We start from the raw sequence: 19532 nt of genomic DNA on the forward strand, positions 1-19532 counted from the left end.
GGGGTAGGGCCAGGGATGGGAGAGAAGGAAGAGAAGCTCAGAGGGTTAGGAGAAGGAATGAAATATGCAGCTGCTGAGGGTAGGTGGGCAGGGGGAAACTTCTTGAAAGACCCAGAGACCTGGAATGTGAGAGGCTCCCAGGATTCACTTGGGATGACCTTAGCTGGAATGCCCACCAGTGGGGACATGGAACCTGAAGAAACCACCATAATGAAAATACTGGGCACCCAGTGGAGGGATGGATCCAGCCACCTACCTTTAAATTTTTTGACCCAGAATTGTTCCTGTCTAAAAAATAATGCAGGAACAATACTGAAGCAGAGACTGAAGGAAAGGCCATCCAGTTATTGGCCCAACTTGGGATCCATCTCATCTAAACCCTGAAACTATTGCTGACACATGTTGTGCTTGCAGGATGGAGCCTAGCTTGGCTGTCCTCTAAGAGGCTCTACCAACAGCTGACTAAGACAGATGCAGATGCAGCCAACCATTAGACTGAGGTTGAAGACCCCTATGGAATAGTTGAGGGAAGGACTGAAGGAGCTGAAGGTGCCAACCTCATAGAAAGACTAACAGAATCAACAAACCCTACCCCTCAGAGCTCCCAGAGGCTAAGCCATTCACAGACTGGTCTGTGGCCCCCAACATGTATGTGGCAGAGGATTGCCTTGTCTGGCCTCAGTGGGAGATATGCACTTAGTCCTGTCAAGACTTGATGCCCTCATTGAGGGGGTATGCTGGGGATAGTGCGGTGGGGGTAGGTGGGTGAAGGGGGTGGGCAGGTTGTTAGATATGGGAGCACCTTCTCAGAGGCAAAGGGAAGGGGTATGGGGCGAAGAACTCTTGGAGGGGAGACCAAGAAGGGTGGAAATATTTGGAATGTAAATAGATAAAATAATTTAATAAAAATAAACAAATGTTTTTACAGAAAAAAGTTTAAACAACTTGTTTTTTGATTATCTTTGTGTAAAAGTTCACATGTGTAGATATAAGCTAGTTGTCAGAACATATGCCAGTAGTAACAGTAACATAATAAAAATAAATGAGGACCACAAAGCATGATGATATTTTAGCACCTCTTGATACCTGATGGTTTTTATACACTTTTCAACTGTAACTGTCCTTGTTTGATGGACAAATGACTCTGCATCTCCTCAAAAGGAATCCCCGAACTCTCATGTCCAGAGAATGTAGCAGAATCCTTAGCTGTGACCTACCTTGAAGTTTATTGCTTGTACCTCAACAGGAACTATAGCCCCTCAAGAAGGAAACACTTAACATTTAATGACGTGATAATAAAATATGAAATTATAACCTATTTTTCCCACTGAGAAGTTTTAAAACATAATGCAATTTGTTCTACATCACATTGTTTTGGAAAAAAGAAAACATGTTTATGTTACACTTTTAAATTGGCGATTTACGTACCAATGGCTGGTTATTTTTGCTCCCGTCACACAGGTCTTGATCATCTTCGAACATCACTGTTCATAATTAATAAATATCTTAGTTAGACCACAAGCGACATTAAAGAAAACAGCATAGATTGTAATGATAGTTAAGTATTTTAAAGTTACAATAATAAATCTTATTTTCTATTTCCCCATTTGAGTATTTCAACTCAGCTTATTTATCTTCACTTGACAACAATATGTTAGGAGATATCCAATTATCTAAAACTTTTTATACATTTGTTTGAGACATACAAAATATTTCTTGGCAAATAAAATTGAAAGATTTAATCACAGTTGTATCCACCTGACATATATGACCAAGATTCTTATTTTTAATTTCAAGAATAAAATTAAATATAAAAAGTCATATATACATATGAATTCACATGTACACTATTCAATACTTTGAAACAGAAACATTTAAACAACATGTCAAGCATATGTTACTTTCTTTCTTTTGTCCTGTTCAAGTTTGTTTGTTTTGTTCTATCCTATTTTTGGCTTTGTTTTCTATATTTTATAAATGTCTCTTTGTTTTCTAATGATAGAAAGCAAGAAAGTTTGTAGGTTTGGGAAGGAGGCAAGGTGGGGATATCAGGAGACATTTGGAGTAGGGGCAATTCTAATCATAATATATTATCGAAGAATCTATTTTCGATATAAAGAAAATAAAGAATATGAAGGGTTCTGAGATCCTAATGTACTTTGTATTCATGCTAGTATATATACAAAATTAAAAATGTGTGAGATAGTATTTTTATACTGTGGGAAACTTTACACTTTCTTAATTAACTCCAGTAGATCGCCTAATAATATGGATATTTTGGGTTAGAATTTTAAGCTGTAGAAACATAAAATTAGAAATACCTAAAAGCACACTCATTTATAAAACATTTTCATAAGACTGTAAATACTTTTCATAGACAACGCTCAAACTGACATCTTTGTTATTTAGGACAAATCATTTTTTTCACATTGGGAGGATAATTAAGTAAAAATTGAGAGCATTCTTTCCACTTCAGATATGTTAAAATGCTTCTTTCCCCTTCCCGCATATCCCCTTTAGTTTCTCCTAAGAAAGGGGAGTAGAAGGAGGCACTAGGAGGAGAGGAGTGAAGTGAAGCTGTGATCAGGATGTAAAGGAAATAAATAAAATTAATGAAAAAATTTAAGAACAAAAGTTAAACAAAAAATGGACTTCTAAATTAATAACCTACACCATCAAAATAGAAGACTGTAATGCTGATGTGAAAAAGTTACAATCTGTATATTAAATGCCATCATTAAAATTTAAATAAAAAATTCTTCTTTCCAGGATAATTTTGTGAAGTTACCTGATGTGAATGTTTTTATTTCCTCTCTCTCCAATTTTGCATTTGATTCAAACTCTTTTATTTCAATGGGATTCTGGATGAGATTTGAAATAAAACATTTGGTAGTTAAATTATACTCCATAAAATATGATGAAACTAATATGGATAAAATAAACATATTCACCTTATGTGGAGTACATTTCTTGTGAGAGTCTAGAAAAAAATTGGGAAAATTTATAGTAATTTAAATGTAAAACAATGGTTACATATACCTACACAGAAATTATGAAAGCATTCTTTGTAATTCACTTATAAATGGTTATTTTTGATTTGGATTTAAGAGGATAATGATTCTAGTTTGCCTTTTGTGGATATGGTTTTAATAAACTGATAATTCTGATAAATCTAACTGAAATAGAAAAGGAACACATTCCAACTGAACTGCTGATTGATGAAGAGAAAAGCGCTTTGTATTCAAAATCCTGATAATTGGCTTGATTGTTAATGAGTAAAAACAGATAAAAGTGTATTTCTTTAATGGAACCTTTACAACCAATAATTCTATTATTATAATAATCCACCAAGTCACTTTTTTGGTCCATAATTTAGAAATTGAAAACTAATGTCAATATTTTAAAAGAAAAGTATAATTTATTGTATACAAAGGTTGTGTAAATGAATAAACTTGTGTTTATGAAATTTATAAAATATTCACATTTGTATATGATAATAGTATGACTACATGTTCCATGTAGTTTGCATATATGTATTGTTTCTATTCAACATGTGTGTGAAGGAGTATAAGATAACATTATCCTTCAGCATTGACATACCTGTGAAAAGGAAACACAAGTTGTATTTCCAATAAAATTTTACACACTAACTTGTTATGGACAGGTAATTTTGGTCTATAGTATGATTAACACTTTGAGTATTCAAGGAAGAACTTTTACAATTATTTTCATTTTAAAATTAGTATACATTAGTTTGACATATGGTCTTAGCACTAGAAAGAATTGATTGGAAGCCTTTTCCCACATGTGCTTTAGCACATCTGCAGGTGACATGCACGTACAAGTGATGGTTAGGCTCTCTTGTTGGTGAGACAGCCATGAACTTGGAAGAGAACAAGGAGGAGTAGGATGTGGAATCTTAGTTAGCCTAGTGATTTTCATTTTCAGCTCTTTGAGAATTGTTTTCCTGCCAGCAATGACACCTGCAGGGATCCCCTCCCCTAACAATTTACATAACTTAAAATCCCAAAGATAAGAGATTGGCATGAGCATGCTTATCATCATCCACTAGGGCCTTTCATTAATGTTTAAGTAGAGTTGTTTACTAAGATAAGTTCATTTACTTGTTATTGATTACTTCCTTGAAATCTAACCTTGAGCTCACTCTTATGTCTTCCAAACCGAAATAGACCAATTCTCTGACTTCTAATCCTCTTACGTGTTTCTAGATCTCTCTGTAAATATATTATGAAATCATGTTCAACTGGGTTGTTTTGACATATGTGATACTCTCCTTTGAAGCAGCCACATTTTAAATAACATTGCTATGTGCAAGCTTGACTAAGTGTCTTCACCTATGCCTATAAGTAAAACACAACTGTACAAGACCATTGTTGAAGATGTTAGCTAGGCTCCAGAAGAAGAAAATATTTTAAAAGAGCAAGATTCAGATTCTTTTTTGACAAATTTGTGGTTTAAAACAACATTTACATACATCATTTACATACATTGCACACTATAGCTTCCATCGATTATTTTTCTAAAACATATTATTTTATTTTCAACTTCCCATTTTTATACTAATAAATTTACTTCCATGCTCTCCCAGCACCCATTATTTTCTTATTCTTTATTTTCCTCTCTTCTAAGTACTTATCTTGTTAAACTTCCAATCTAAATAATATCTTACCATATAGATATATTTCAGATCTCATCTCAACATTATAAATTTGAAATGTCATTGAGACTATAATATATTTACCTTAGTACCACATCACACACATTATTTCTTACCATACATTTGATAGGCAGCTTTTCATTTATAAAATATATTGTTCACCCTATTTTGAAAAAAAAGTATTTTTTGAAATGACTTATTGGTAACATACAACTACCTTTCCCTCGTCTACTTAGAATATTCACGGGTCTTGGAATTAGCCCCATCAGTAAATGACGGATTCGCCTTGGTTGAATGTGCTTCACATTATCCTGGTAAAACATATATCAGAACAAGGTATATCAAGATTTTCTAATTATTCTACAGTAAAACAAATTAACTTCTTACTTTAAAACCAAGTATTCCATTATTTCATAGTCAAAATCAAGTATATTATTATAGAATGTATGAGGAATATATAATATATGCTGTATAAATCAAATTCATAATTAAAGTCATTTGGTAAGTGAAATGTAAACTTCATATTGTAGGCAGGAGATATGTTTATTTTCACAAAAAAATAACTTCTAGATGCAGCTTCATGTTTTTCATAAAAAATTTAAGCACTTAAATTGATGTATTAAGTTTAATTTACTTTTTATTTTTTGTTTGTGTTTCTTTGATTTCTATTATTAAGTCATTCATACCAGCAGCAGCTTCTCCCTTTTCTCCTATCAGTCTCTTCTTCTCACCCTCCCATCCACCTGTCTTCCTTCCCTTTTCTCCTCCAAAAAGCTGAAGCCTCCAATGGATATCAACTGGCCTTACTATTTTAGTGGGTATATGAATCTTGCCAGGTGCTCATTTGAACTTTTTATTCTTCATACATCATAAAAACAAAAATTAGTATGGCTATCTTAATTTTTTCTACAATCTGGCAAAAATATTATACTTAACTTCATCTACCCTTTAATCATGATATATTTCCCAATCATGCCATTTTTTAATATATTTGAGGGTATTCCCATATATCACATTACCAATACATCAATTACAGAGCCTAATTTTTGTGTGAACCAAGAGAAGTGTTTCCTTGGAGATTGGTTATGTAGTTAAACACAGCAAACAACCTCATCTTAGTATCCACTCCAAGTCACTTAGCAGATTTTCAATAATTGAAAATAGCCAATGTCACAGAAATAAGGAAAAGCTAGCTGTGACTTTTGTCACAAATTTGAGGACAATGGCTGGTCAAAATCTTATTTAGGAACAAAGAAACTAAAATGGTTGCATGGAGATCTCAAGTACAGAACAGTCCATATTCACAGTAGAATTATAATAGTCTACAGTTGCTTGTGAAATACAATGCATCCACATACAAGATCTGAATTAGGCCAGGATCTAATCTATTCTATGATCTTTCACATCAGTGGCTAGTAGTATTTTCATTTTTTTTTCTGTTTCTCTTAGGTAAAATAAAAGTAAATGGAAGATACTGTTCCGTATACAACAACAAGGATATTTGTATACCATTGTTTATGTCTTCAAGTAGTTAGTCATAACAAATGGTATGCTATAATTTTACAATTTGATAATTAAATAAAATTTAAAAATGGGGGAAAATAACAATGAAATTATTGTAAAACTCTGTAAATTCTATGAAGTTACAAAATTCCTAACTAATTATATTTAAAATAGGTTATGTGAAAATTTAAAACTTAGTTTGTCATTCGTTTATAAAAGAAAATAATAAGAATTAAAATCAAACCATTCAATTTTTACATACAGATGATTGAATGCTTTCGTTGCCATCGATATTTCTGTGATGTTCCTCCAATTTCATTTGTAAGTCTTCTTCTGTGGATATAATTCATTCATTTAGTTTAGTTAACTTATGAATAAAATCTTTAAATTAAGTTTTACAAACAAAAATAATTGAAAATTTTAATGATAATGTTTTGATTTTTCAGATTTACAATTAATTTAATTTTTACCTGCATACAAACTGAAGTAGAAGATACAGATAACTAACAAGAACTTCAGTATATTATAAAGCTTCCAAATTTGTTCATAAATATATGTTAAACACACACTCACATATTCATATAACCAATGTTAAGCACGGATTAAGAACCATATCTGGGTAAAACAAGGTTTCAAATTCAATTTTATGTCACATAACAGTGACTTTAGAAAGATGAAAATCTAATTGGAATCCACTGTTTCTATTTCACCTCGGGCATTTTATAACCTAAATATGACAGGATTAAACTAATTATTCTCACAAATTATTTTCTGTTCTTAAATATAGCACAGCATTTGTAATCTTCCTTGATAGTCACTCTCTTTCCTTAAAAGGTCAATTATTGCCCTTTCAAATATCAATTTTATTAATTTTTCAGTCTTTTCTCAGTCTAAGGGTGAAATTTTCCATTGTAGATACAATCTGTTTATTACTGAAATAAGGGAAAGGTTTCTTTCATCTTTGCATAAACTTCTATTGCAGAAAAGCAAAAACCCAAAAGACTAATAAATTTGTATCAGGTTCTAGCAGCTGATTAGAAAAAATGTTTTGCCGGGCGGTGGTGGCGCACGCCTTTAATCCCAGCACTTGGGAGGCAGAGACAGGCAGATTTCTGAGTTCTAGGCCAGCCTGGGCTACAGAGTGAGTTCCAGGACTGCTAGGATTATACAGAGAAACCTTGTCTTGAAAAAACAAAAAAAAAAAAAAAAAAAAAAAAAAAAAAAAAAAAGAAAAGAAAAAAAGTTTTAGTACTTTAACTCCTAATGAATGGATTTAGAACTATGGGAGATAGTAAAAACGAAGTTAAAAAATGCATGAGCAAATCGACAGGAACAACGTTCGAAATATGTCAGCTTTAAAACACAGGGGAATTGATAAGACATTACCAGATTAATGGAATTAAATAAAATGGAAGAAAAGAATCTGACAATTGACACCAGTGTGATGTTTACACCATCACACCATAGGCTATCCTCACATAAAATTTTATTCCCATGGTGGTCACAATAGTTAAAATAAGGAGCCACCTTGGAATTCTAGAAATATGAATAGGTAAAGTAAATAAATGTGGAACAGGGAAAGGAATGACAATACAGATTACTCTGCTGAGCAATTATGCCAGAATTAGGCTAACATTTTTTAAATCATATTTTCATTATTTTGTTCATATAAAGGTGTAGAGTAAATTTGCTTAGGGAATCCATCAATGTATGTATCAAGGTATATATTTGTGTTTATAGTAGAGGCAAGTTTGTCTATATCTGTGTATTTGTAAGGTATAAGTCTAGTAAGGGGACTGGAAGAGAGGAAGAGAGGTATGAAGTCAATAAGAGGGGTGATGATAGAAAATATTTTAAGTGTGAAAATAAAGTCAGAAAGAGTGGCAATCTGTAGAGCAAACTGGACTAGCATAAACAGAGGAGAAAAGGTAGAGCTAGTGAGCAGGAAAATAAAAAGAATATATAAGACTTTATGGCTGGTGAGATGGCTCAGCGGGAAGAGCACCGACTGCTCTTTGGAAGGTCATGAGTTCAAATCCCAACAACCACATGGTGGCTCACAACCACTCGTAATAAGATCTGATGCACTCTTCTGGTGCATCTGAAGACAGCTACAGTGTACTGACATATAATAAATAAATAAATCTTTAAAGACTTTATATGTATGGAACTGGCTTAATGACACTTCCACACTATATATAATATTTTGAAACATAAACTTAAAAGTGAAAAATTTTGCAAGACACATACACATAATAAAGGTACACAAAACTATAATAAAGACATATTGAATATATATAATATTTATAAATAACTTAGAAAATTATTCCATTGCAAGTTTCATGTTACTTTTTGAAAATGACAAAGATCTATCTAAATATGAGGGAGAGAATGAATATCGATTATAAGAACAAAAACAATATGTATTATACCAAATAGATGTGTATATAAAATTGAAGCAAACTGTAATTTAGGGGATTTTCAAATAATATATCAATCAAAATTATCACTGGATAGTACAACATATAATCTATTCATCAACTAATATAAATAAATGTACACTATAATTTTATTCTTCACTTCTAAACTTCTATTCAAAATTTTAATTTTGAAATTCCCCAAACAGAAATATTTTACCATGTATTTATCATTGCAACTCTTTTTGACCATCAACCCAAAATTGTACTGAACTTTCCTGAGCTGTATAATAAATTACCATTGAATACTACTTAACCCTTACTAAACATTTGGTAAGCAGCAATTTGGCTATTAAAATATATGGCTCCACCTGATTTTAATAAACAATATTTCAAATGACTTATTTAATGACTTAAGACATGTAGGTCTTACCTTCCCCTGCATTAGGAAGATTTGTGAATCTTGGACTTATTCCTGTTGATGAATGAGGAATATGCCTGGGTGGAAGATGCATATTGCTATCCTGGCAAAGTCAATACGAATAGTGAATTTCATGAATTACTTTCCAAGGACTTTACCATATCATAAATGTATTTTTTATTTTCAATTAGCAAATACTCTTGAAACCAAAAGAAACATGTTTTCAAACTCAGCAAAACCAGAGATATAAAATGTTTAAATAATTCAGAAATATATAAAGTAACCAAGAGATCAGTGCATTGTTGTTGATATCTCTAAGTTCTTCTCAATTAAAATTATCCTATATCTCATAATTAAAGGGTAATAAAAGAAAGGAAAAATGAAGAATAAAAAATAAGAACAAATCTTAGACAATGTTAACTAGGAATACTGTGCACTCTACTAAAGTTCTAAAATGTTGACCAGCTTAATAGTTTTGAAATTAATTTTAAATTATGGAGAAGTGAACATAAAGGCATTTATATAAAAATTTCATTTAATTATGATTATTGTTTTATTAAAAATACCAAAGTAGCAATTCAAACGCAACATTGACTTACAGTTGGTTGAGTATTGGTATGGCTCTCAAGATGGTTTTGATTTTTCACTGATTTATCTTTTAATTCGGCTTCTGTTGGTTTTTTTATTAATTTGAAATTTAAAAGCAAAAATGAAAATGAGGAGTAGCATTTTGAATGAAGCAGTCTTTATATGCAAAGACTAAAGTTTAAATGTTCTTATTATGATAATTATATATTTATTTTTATAATTTTAATGCTAACGTTTAACATTTTAAGACCACCCAGAGATCACTCCACCTTGGCATCCATCCCATCTGCAGACACCAAACCCTGACATTATTGCCAATGTCACGAACTGCTTACAGACAGGAGCCCAGTAGAGCTGTCTTCCTAGAGGCTCTGCCAGCACCTGACTAAGACAGATGCATACTCACAGTCAACCATTAGGCTGAGCCTAGAGACCCCAATGGAAGAATAGGGAAGGACTGAAGGAGCTGAAGCAGATTGCAACCTCATAGGAAGACCAACAATATCAACTAACAGGACCACCCAGAGCTCCCAGGGACTAAACCAACAACCAAAGAGTACAATGTGTGGGTCCATTGCTTCTGCTACATATATGTAGCAGAGGATTGTCTTATCTAGCATCAATGAGAGGGGAGGCCTTTGGTCCTGTGGAGGTTTGTTGCCCCAGCAGAGGGGGATGCTAGAGAGGTGAGATGGACGTAGGTTGGTGGGTAGGGGGGTACTCTTTTAGAGGCAAAGTGGAGAAGGAATGGTAGTGGGTATTAGGGAGGGTAGACTGGGAAGGAATATAGCATTTGAAATGTAAATAACTAAAATAATCAATTTTTAAAAGGAAAATAGAATTAACATGAACTTCAATAATTTCAATTATAGAAGGTTCCACATTCAAGATATGAACATTATGTAAGATGTTTATTCCATAATTCCTCCCAATTAGAATATTGCACTCAACTCCCACAAAATCATACACTCAGTTATATATTTCTATTCCATTATAAGACAGAGTTCCATGAAGATCTAAAATGGTAAATTAACATAAGATTTCACTGGGGGAAAGATTACTGGAATTTGGAAGTATGGCTGATTATCACATTGTTTGTTTTAGCCAGTTTGTGCCATAAATATACATAATAGCAATGTAAGATATGTCTATTTATTTAATTAAATGAAGTTTTTTAATGGTTATGAATCCACTAAACATACTTAAGTTCCAAGAGAAAGTTCAAAATTGTTATCACTGAGTGAAAATTAATGCAGAACATAACAAAATCTGTAAGACACAGTGAGGTCTGTCTGAAGAGGATATGCAAATATTTGAGGGATCGGAAATTAATAAATTAATGAGGAACTCAGAAACCTGGAAAAAATGATAGTAAACAACACTACAAAAGGTAAAGGAGAAGTGATAATCAAAATAAGGATTGCAGTTAATAAAGTAGTAATGAAAAGGCACAAGGAAATGAGATAGTTTTTCAAAAGTATAATGTCATTGGTAAACTTTTAGCCAAATTAACTAAAATGTGGAGAGAAGATTCAAATTTAATACAATTAAAAATGAAAAGGGAAACATTACATCAGACATTTAGGAAATTCAGATAATCACAACATACTTTAAAATCTACCAAACTGGGAAACCTAAAGTAAATAGATGAATTTCTCTCTATTTGTGGCTTACCAAAAAGAAGAATAAACAAACAATTTAATAGACCAATAGCATATGTAATGAGATAGAAACATTAAAAATCTTTGAAAAACAACAAATCCCAGTACCATATGGCCCTAGCAAAGAATTCTATCATAACTTCAATGACAATTACATCAATACTACTCAAGTTAATCCACAAAATAGAAAAGAAAAGACATTTCCAAATTATTTTATGAAGTTACTATCAATCCCCCTGATAGCAAAACCAGTTGAAGATCCCCATTTGCTCCCCCTACCCAAATTATATAACAATACTTCTGATGAACACAGATGCAAAGATTTTCAAAAAGTACTCAGAAATCAAGTTCAAGAATATAACCAAAAAGTTAACAACCAAGATTTGAACTCGGATCACTGGATTCAGTGTTCACCATTATACACTGAAACCCACAGCATGACGTAAGTAGACAAGAGTTGGCCTGGGCAACACAATACAGCTGGCCTTTGTGGTGTGGGTGCTGGAGAGCTGTCCTGAGGAGGGAGAGATGTCCCTGCCCCTCACCTCGACAAAGCCGGGACAGCTGGCCCCAGTGGTATGGGCACAAGCTTTGAGGTGGCCCACTTCAATGTTCATCCCATTTAGGAACTGCCATAACACATGAAGGGACCATAATTGCAAATTGAAAACTGTGTAACATACCATGACACACTGCAGCTTCCAAGGTGAAATTTTTTTGTTTTGTTTTCTTTCATGGGGAAGTTAGAAGGGAAGATATAAAGGGACAAAGGGAAGGGGAGAAGAGTGGGATTGGGGTGTATGATGTGAAATTCACAAAAATTAATAAATTTAAAAAAAGATTATCCACTACAATCATGTTGACTCCACCCCAGAAATGCAGGCATAGTTCAAATGTGTAAAGCAGTAACCATAATGTAACATATGAATAGGCTAAAGGACAGAAACTCAATCACCATCTGAAAAGATGAACAAAAGATCTTCAACAGAATCTACATCTCTTCACTTAAAAGTCCTAGAGCATCAAGGAATACAGTGAACATACATCTAAGCATAAGAGAGACAATAATACAAGTCCATAACTGATATCTTGCTCAGTGAAGAAGAAGAAATTTAAAAAGCCAAAGCTTTTTCACTAAAATTAGTAACGAGACAAGAATTACTCTTTTCTATTAATGTAATTCTGTGAGTCTTACCTATGGAAATAAGAAAGCAAAAAGAGGTCAAGAGAATATAAAATGGAAAGGAAGAATTCAAAATAGCTTTATTTGGAAATGATACTATTCTATATATCAAAATTCAAAGACTACATGAAAAACCTCCTATAAAAATATATTCATCATACTAGCAGCATATGAAATTAACATAAAAATCAGTAATCTTTATACATAATGACAAGAAATAAACAAGGAAATGATTTCCATTCACAACTGCCCCCAAAACAAAGTATCTTGGAATAAATGTATCAAATGAAGTGAAAACCTTGTACAGCCTAACCTTCAAAACATTGAGAAAGATAATTGAAGAGGATTCCAGAAGATGAAAGACCTCCTGTGCTCAAGGTTTAATATGGCTAAGTGTGAAAATGGATGGACTACCAAGTGCAATTTACGCATAATACAATGCTCATCCAAAGTCCAATGCAGTTTTTCACCGAAGTTAAAAAAAAAAATCCTTGGTTTCTACACAGAATAAACAAAACCTTCAGGATAGCCAAAACAATTCTGAACAGTAAAAAGAATAAAATAAAATAAAATATCTGGAGGTATCACCATTCTAGATTGCAAGTTATACTACAGAGCAATAATAATGAAAACAGCATGGTCCTAGCATAAAAACAGAATTATAGATCAATGAAATAAAATTGAGGACCCACATATAAGCCCATGTTCTTACATCTACCCATTTTGACAAAGAGCCCAATGATGCATGAACCCAATGATGCACATTGAGGAAAGGGCAGCAATTTCAACAAGTGATGGTCATATTTCATATGCATATATAGAAGAATGAAATGAGATTCCTTGCCTCTCCCTGAACATATTTTAACTACAAATTAACTAAATACTTCAACATAGGATTTGATACCATGAGTCTGATAGGGGACAAAGTATAAAAATAGATTTGAAATCATTGACATAGGAAAGTACTTTCTGAATAATAGTAAAGACCCCAATAGTAAAGACCCTGATCTCCAAAATTTATAAATGGTGCCTTACAAAATTAAAATGCTTTTGACATTCCATAGTCTTCCTCGCTTCTATTTTATGTTCTCATCTTGGTTTGTATTCAGTATTTTGGAAGGGGCAATATTATATGTAACATTAAATTTGGAATATGTTTAGCTGACAGATATTTATTATAATCTATTATAAATAAGAGAAGCTATCCTAAGACCCAGGCTTCCAATTCATATCTTTCTAGAGGTGATGAAAATAAGAATGACGACCTTTTCCCTTCCTCGCCATCATGTTTCTACACCACTAGCTTATTCCTCAGGACTGCATAAGTAACAGACACTCTACCATAGAGTTAGTTGGGCCTTCTTGACACTCTCAATTTAAAATTGAGAAACTTCACATGACCCATAATGTATTACAACCTAATAAGTTACACTACTTACTATATATTTTATATGCAACTTTTTGGTCCAATAAATGATATTACTCCCTCTGATTTAATAAAAAGTCTGTGAAATGACTTGCTGATGATATGATCTTTACCTTTTCCTTCTTCATTTAGAAGATCCATGGATACTGATGAAGGCGGTATATGGCTCAGTGGAAAATCTGGCATGGTATCCTGGTAGAACAAATATTTGCAGTTAGAACCATGAAGATATCCAATCATGGAATACATTTTTTCTTATGAAAGCATTTTCTTCTTATAATTAAAAAATCTGAACACATTTCTGGATGAACTCTGTTTTAAGTGTGTTGTTAAGGGGCTTGGTTCTTTGAGTTCCCACTGCTTCATCCATCTGGGATTATAAAGATTTAAACTACAAACACGCTTGCCCATGATGAAACCCAACCCTTTCTCACATATTTGACAGTTCAGTATCATTCTCAAAAGTTTTTTTCTGAATTTTCTGAAATATTATCCTTTCTTTTTCCCTCTATATTAGAAAACTTCAATAGTGTTGAACAGTGTTCAATAATGCTACAGCCTCAGTATTATTTGAATTGATCCTTAGGTATGTGTTTTCTAAATACTTGGTTATGTTATCAAAGAAAAGCATCTGTTATGTCTACAATACATATTCCTTTTCTTCCTGTTATTGCATAGATATTCCATATGTGAAAAATTAATCAAGGCCAAGGAAAATAAAAGAGCTTGACTGTGATGAGATCTCAAGTGCAGATCACTCTACTTCCATAAGATTGATCTCCAAACATTTCCCCACAAAGTAGAAATGCTGTGTCAGATAACTATGTGGTGGGGGTTTTAGTCAGAGCCCAATCTACTATATTCTAATGTCAGCCTGTGTCAGTAATATTTTGGTTTTATCTACTATTTTTTATTTAGAAAAATAAAAATATATGCCTGTGATACCTGTCAGGAGCTGAGCAAGGAGATGACTGAAATGTTCTCTGTGTCTTAAAAATATTTAGTAATGTTCTAGTAATATTCTTTGTGATTTTACAATATAGGAGGGGGCAAAAGGGACACAAAAGGAATTATATGGAAAATTGTTGGGAACAACTATCAGAGAAATTTAGTACTGAGACAACACAGACTTTAAGAAAATTCAGTATTTCTAACTAGCTAACTGACTTAACATCTAATTTTAAAATTTGCACTATTCATCATAATGAATGTCTAGAAAATTTCAGTTTAGTTTATAGTTCATTGATTATAGAAAATTATGTAAAGTGGAAATTCAAATTTAATAGTACATACAGATGACTGAGAACTCTCACTTCCATCAAGATTTTTAAGGTTGTCATCTGCTTTCATTTGTATGTCCACTTCTGTTGAAATCAAGCAATATTTTTATAGTTAAAATAAACTAGAAATAGCATTTCTAAGCTAGGAGTCTGTGAAACCACAGATGAAAACGTTATGAAACTTACACAATAGTTTTCTTAGTTTAAAGCTCAGTTAGCTTTAATATTTACTGACATATAAAATATATACAATAAACAAGAAACTCCATGCACAGTTCACATCATAAAGCATTCCATCCCTAAATAAAAAGATATATCACATGTTCATCTACAGCCAGTCTTCAAAAAACCCCATGTAATTGGTAGATTTAAAAATAACTAGAAACAAATACTATAAAACAAAAGTGGACAAAAAATAAGCTTATCAAATATAAAAATATAGATTTTGTGCTGGTAGGCAATATTTCTAAAAGTAATAGAACAATTTATTAAACCTGGGCTTTCTTCTATAGGTTATGGAAAGGCTGGAAAAGTGTTTCATTATATTGCCATATATGAATTTCTATTACATACAAGAGACAATGAAAATTAGTGGCAGCCATAAATTAGAACCATAAATTAGACCATAAATTAGAACACAAATCCCATAGAGTGGACTGATAGGATGAATTTCCATATATAATACACATATTCCTCATACAAAGATCTTTTATATATAACACAATGTCACTCAAAATTCCTGACTGGGAAAGAATTATTTGCCCTAGCTTCCCAGGAAGCTGGTATAGGTATACAGGTATAAACCATGACACACATGTCATATACATTTTGAAACTCTCAACTATGTGATCTTTCTGTAAATAATCCATAAAATAATCCATAAAAAGCATGGTTTCTAAAAGAGAATATGAATTTGCTTGCACACACACAAAATGTCCAAGTTATACTAATAATGTCATTTTTTTGAATTTTAAGAGAATAAATTACTTTGAAATTATGATGATAAAATGGTGTTTTCATCATTTATGCCCCAATTTTCCATGTTTTGTGAAATAAAGGCTTAGAGATGAAAGTAGTCTCATTCCCTCAACCCTCAAGTGTTTTAAAACAGTTTTCTCAGGGAAATTAAGATTTACAGAATTACCTGATGGGTGTTCCTGTTCTTGCTTCCACACTGATGACTCAGGTGGAATGGAATCTTCTCTTTCAGTTGACGGATTTTTCTGGTAGGGTTTGAAACAGGATATTTATTGAATTTTCTGCTTGACACATGTTGCAATGATCATAAGCCGTGGTAAAATATAAAGTGATTACCTTCCATTCAGGATGCTTCTTATGTGAATCTAAGTAGAAACAAACAATCAGTTGTATGTCAATATCCCTATAGGGTCAGGGTTTTATTCAGAAGCAGCATGGAAATTGACCTGGAATTTAGCTTGAGACATTTGCTAAACTTAGATTGGCAGTTAACTTTCACATCATTTTTCATCTGTCTGTGTCATAACGATAAGGGTTAGTCACTCGAATGAAAATTAAGAATATGCAGTAAATTAAAATTAAAGTTATGTAAATTAAGAATATGCAGTAAATTAAAATTAAAGTTATGTAAATTAAGAATGTTATTTCAAAAGCTGAACTAAGGACTAAAGTCATATATTCTAATTCAAGATTTGTAATTACAATTACAGAATTTATTCTTGAATGCCAGACAAAATCACATACCTGGGTTGTCATTCCAACTACCAGAGCTGGTAGTACAATATACTACCATGTGCCTCCAATGAAGCAATTTAAGGGCATTCAAAACAATATATGGTAAGAAGTTTCTATGCATTTTACAGTAGACTGAAGTTTGCCAACATAAAACATTCACAAAAGTATAATAACAGGCACAAATAATTTATCATAAAAAATGTGATCTGAAATAATCAGCTTGGACATCCGCTTATAAAATAACTGAGCACAAACTACAACTTATACAAGCATGAACTGGGTATAGCAAGGACTGTATTCCCTTTAATATAAAACTTACACACGTGGATTCTTAGTAAGCAGTTTTAGGGAGCTATGTGAACCTAGCTACAAAAATACAAAATAAACTACAAAATAGGTTTTGATACAAAAATAATAACATCAAAGATAAATGTAGCCCAGATTTTCACAAATATAACAAGTTATAAATCAGTAACTCATAACCATGGAGTCAGAATAACATTTTACCAAGGCATATTTTGATAGTCGACAAGTGGATCCTAAATGGCCTCTTAGCTTAAATGCAGCACCAACAACAGTGCTGCATTACATACTAACATCTAAGAATTCAGACTTCAAGGATGGTGAGGCAGAAGTTAAATTATTACCAAAGCCCACAATATTGTGTTCACAAAATCTGGGTGTTTCTTGTCAGTATGTAGACTGCATCCACATTCCTTTCATACACCCTGATGTTGTAGAGCCTAGATGATCATTTTCCTGTGAGTCTCTCAATCCAACAGCCAAAGGAACCACAGCCATTACACAGGTTTGTGATCTGCCGATGACAGTCCTGATCAGTTCTCTCTACTTCTGGATATTCTCATTTTAACCAAAATGAAGGAAAGAGCAACACTTTTCATGACAGTAAGCTATGGTATGCATGGCTGACAGAGATGTTTGTTACTATCACTACACATTTTTGAAAAGCTCCACTAAGACATCTACTGCAGACTTGCATTTATTTCTGCAAATATATATGAGAAGAATATCACTCTGACCCCAGTCTCTGCATTTTGTTTCCATTCTATTAGTTTACAACATATTCCTCCCCATGTCAAAGCTTGCATTCATTTCTTTAAAAATTCACCCTCATATCTTACACTTTAAGTACTTGTCTCATGTCGTTCCCTCTCAACCCCTATCATTTTAAACTTTATTTTCCATCTCATTTCCAAATACATCTTGAAATTCTTTTTTTTTTTTTTTTTTTTTTTTTTAGAAATAGTATATCATTAGTTGGGTTGATGGGACACGTTCTCCTCATATCCTCTATACTTCTGACTACTATGATTTTCCTCCCAGTCTTTTACCAGGATACTTCATTTCAGAGCAGGGGATGATGGAGTCATCTAGTTTATATTCTCCCTAAGTCTAATGCCTGGCTATTTGTCTTTGCTGCTGGAGGACACCTCTCATATAAGTATAGCAAATGGGATCACACAGACTGAAGGGGCAGGCATGGGGCCTACGTAGCTCTGCACCAGGTCTTCTACATACGTTCTGTGGCTCTTAGTGTGGTCGTTTGTTGTGACTTTCTATGACCCTTTTGCCTGCTCTTAAGACTCTTTTCCTCCAGCTAGGTTGACTTGTCCAGCCTCAATATGAGGGCTTTTGCCTTTCTCACTGTATTTTGTTTATTTTTAGTTGACTGTCATCTCTTGGAAGCCTTCTCTGTTATGAGGAGAAAATGTAGAGGGGGTGGATTTGAGGGAGAGGGAGTTGCAGGAGAGCTGGGAGGAGTGGGAGGAGGAGAAACTGGTCAGGATGTATTATATAATGTAACCCTCCTGGTTTGAGACCTGCCTCTGATAGCCACACCTCTCTGCCCATCTCCTGCTACTCGACAACCGGGTTCTAGTTACATTTGAAAGCTCCACCCCCACAGAGTAACAAGGAAGTCGCTGATTGGACTATCACACAGACGTATTCTGGGGGGGAGTGGTTTATGTCCCAGGTATTTTACCTGTTGGGGGAACAAAGGGGGGTCATTAAATTCAAGATGGCTGAACGGTAAACTCTGCTGTCTAATTTTTACCCTTCCACACATGGGTAGGTATTTCTGTGGCCACTCTTTCATATCTCCTTATATCTTTTCCTATCTATTTCTAACTCCTATTTCCAGAAGAACCCTTTCTTTAATTAACGTTGGCGCAGGTGGCCAACAATATAAGAGAATGTATTTTCAATTAAAAAAAAGAGAATAGTATCAGAGGACAATTATACTTGGTTCCTATCTGCAGGCATAACAAAGTATCGTAAAACTATCAGGAATTGGTGCTTGCCCTTGGGATGGGTTACAAGTTAGGCAAATTATTGGCTTTGTCATTATTTCAGTCTCTGATACATCTTTGTCGCTGCATTTCTGGTAGGCAGGACAAATTTTGCATCAAAAGTTTTGTGAATAGATTGGTGTCCTTGTCTTTCCACTGAGGGTCCTGCCTGGCTACAGGAGGTGGTCTCTTCAGGTTCCATGTCCCAGTTGTTAGGTATCTTGGCTAAGGTCACTAGCACTGACTCCTGGGAGTCTCCCCCAACCCAGGTCTCTGGGAATTCCTAGAGAATACCTCTATCCCCCCAACCCTGAGGAAACAGCAGATTTCCATTCATCCTCCTAGGCCTC

At 33.4% G+C, this 19532-nt stretch overlaps 1 protein-coding gene across 3 annotated transcripts in view; it reads right to left on the reverse strand.

Moving 5' to 3' along the window:
* The window catches only part of LOC116090633, a 109089-nt gene that overhangs the window by 45171 nt on the left and 44386 nt on the right, over positions 1-19532 (reverse strand). For all 3 annotated transcript variants that reach the window (XM_031371333.1, XM_031371335.1, XM_031371334.1), the window contains 11 exons: positions 16472-16500; positions 16302-16380; positions 15171-15241; positions 13991-14069; positions 9619-9689; positions 9032-9122; positions 6444-6514; positions 4896-4989; positions 2952-2980; positions 2789-2861; positions 1429-1484 (listed from right to left, as the gene is read on the reverse strand). In XM_031371333.1, coding sequence (XP_031227193.1) covers positions 1429-1484; positions 2789-2861; positions 2952-2980; positions 4896-4989; positions 6444-6514; positions 9032-9122; positions 9619-9689; positions 13991-14069; positions 15171-15241; positions 16302-16380; positions 16472-16500 — 743 coding nt within the window. The remainder of the gene's footprint in view (positions 1-1428; positions 1485-2788; positions 2862-2951; positions 2981-4895; positions 4990-6443; positions 6515-9031; positions 9123-9618; positions 9690-13990; positions 14070-15170; positions 15242-16301; positions 16381-16471; positions 16501-19532) is intronic.

This window comes from Mastomys coucha, unplaced genomic scaffold (genome assembly GCF_008632895.1).
Source record: "Mastomys coucha isolate ucsf_1 unplaced genomic scaffold, UCSF_Mcou_1 pScaffold15, whole genome shotgun sequence".
Lineage (NCBI taxonomy): Eukaryota > Metazoa > Chordata > Mammalia > Rodentia > Muridae > Mastomys > Mastomys coucha.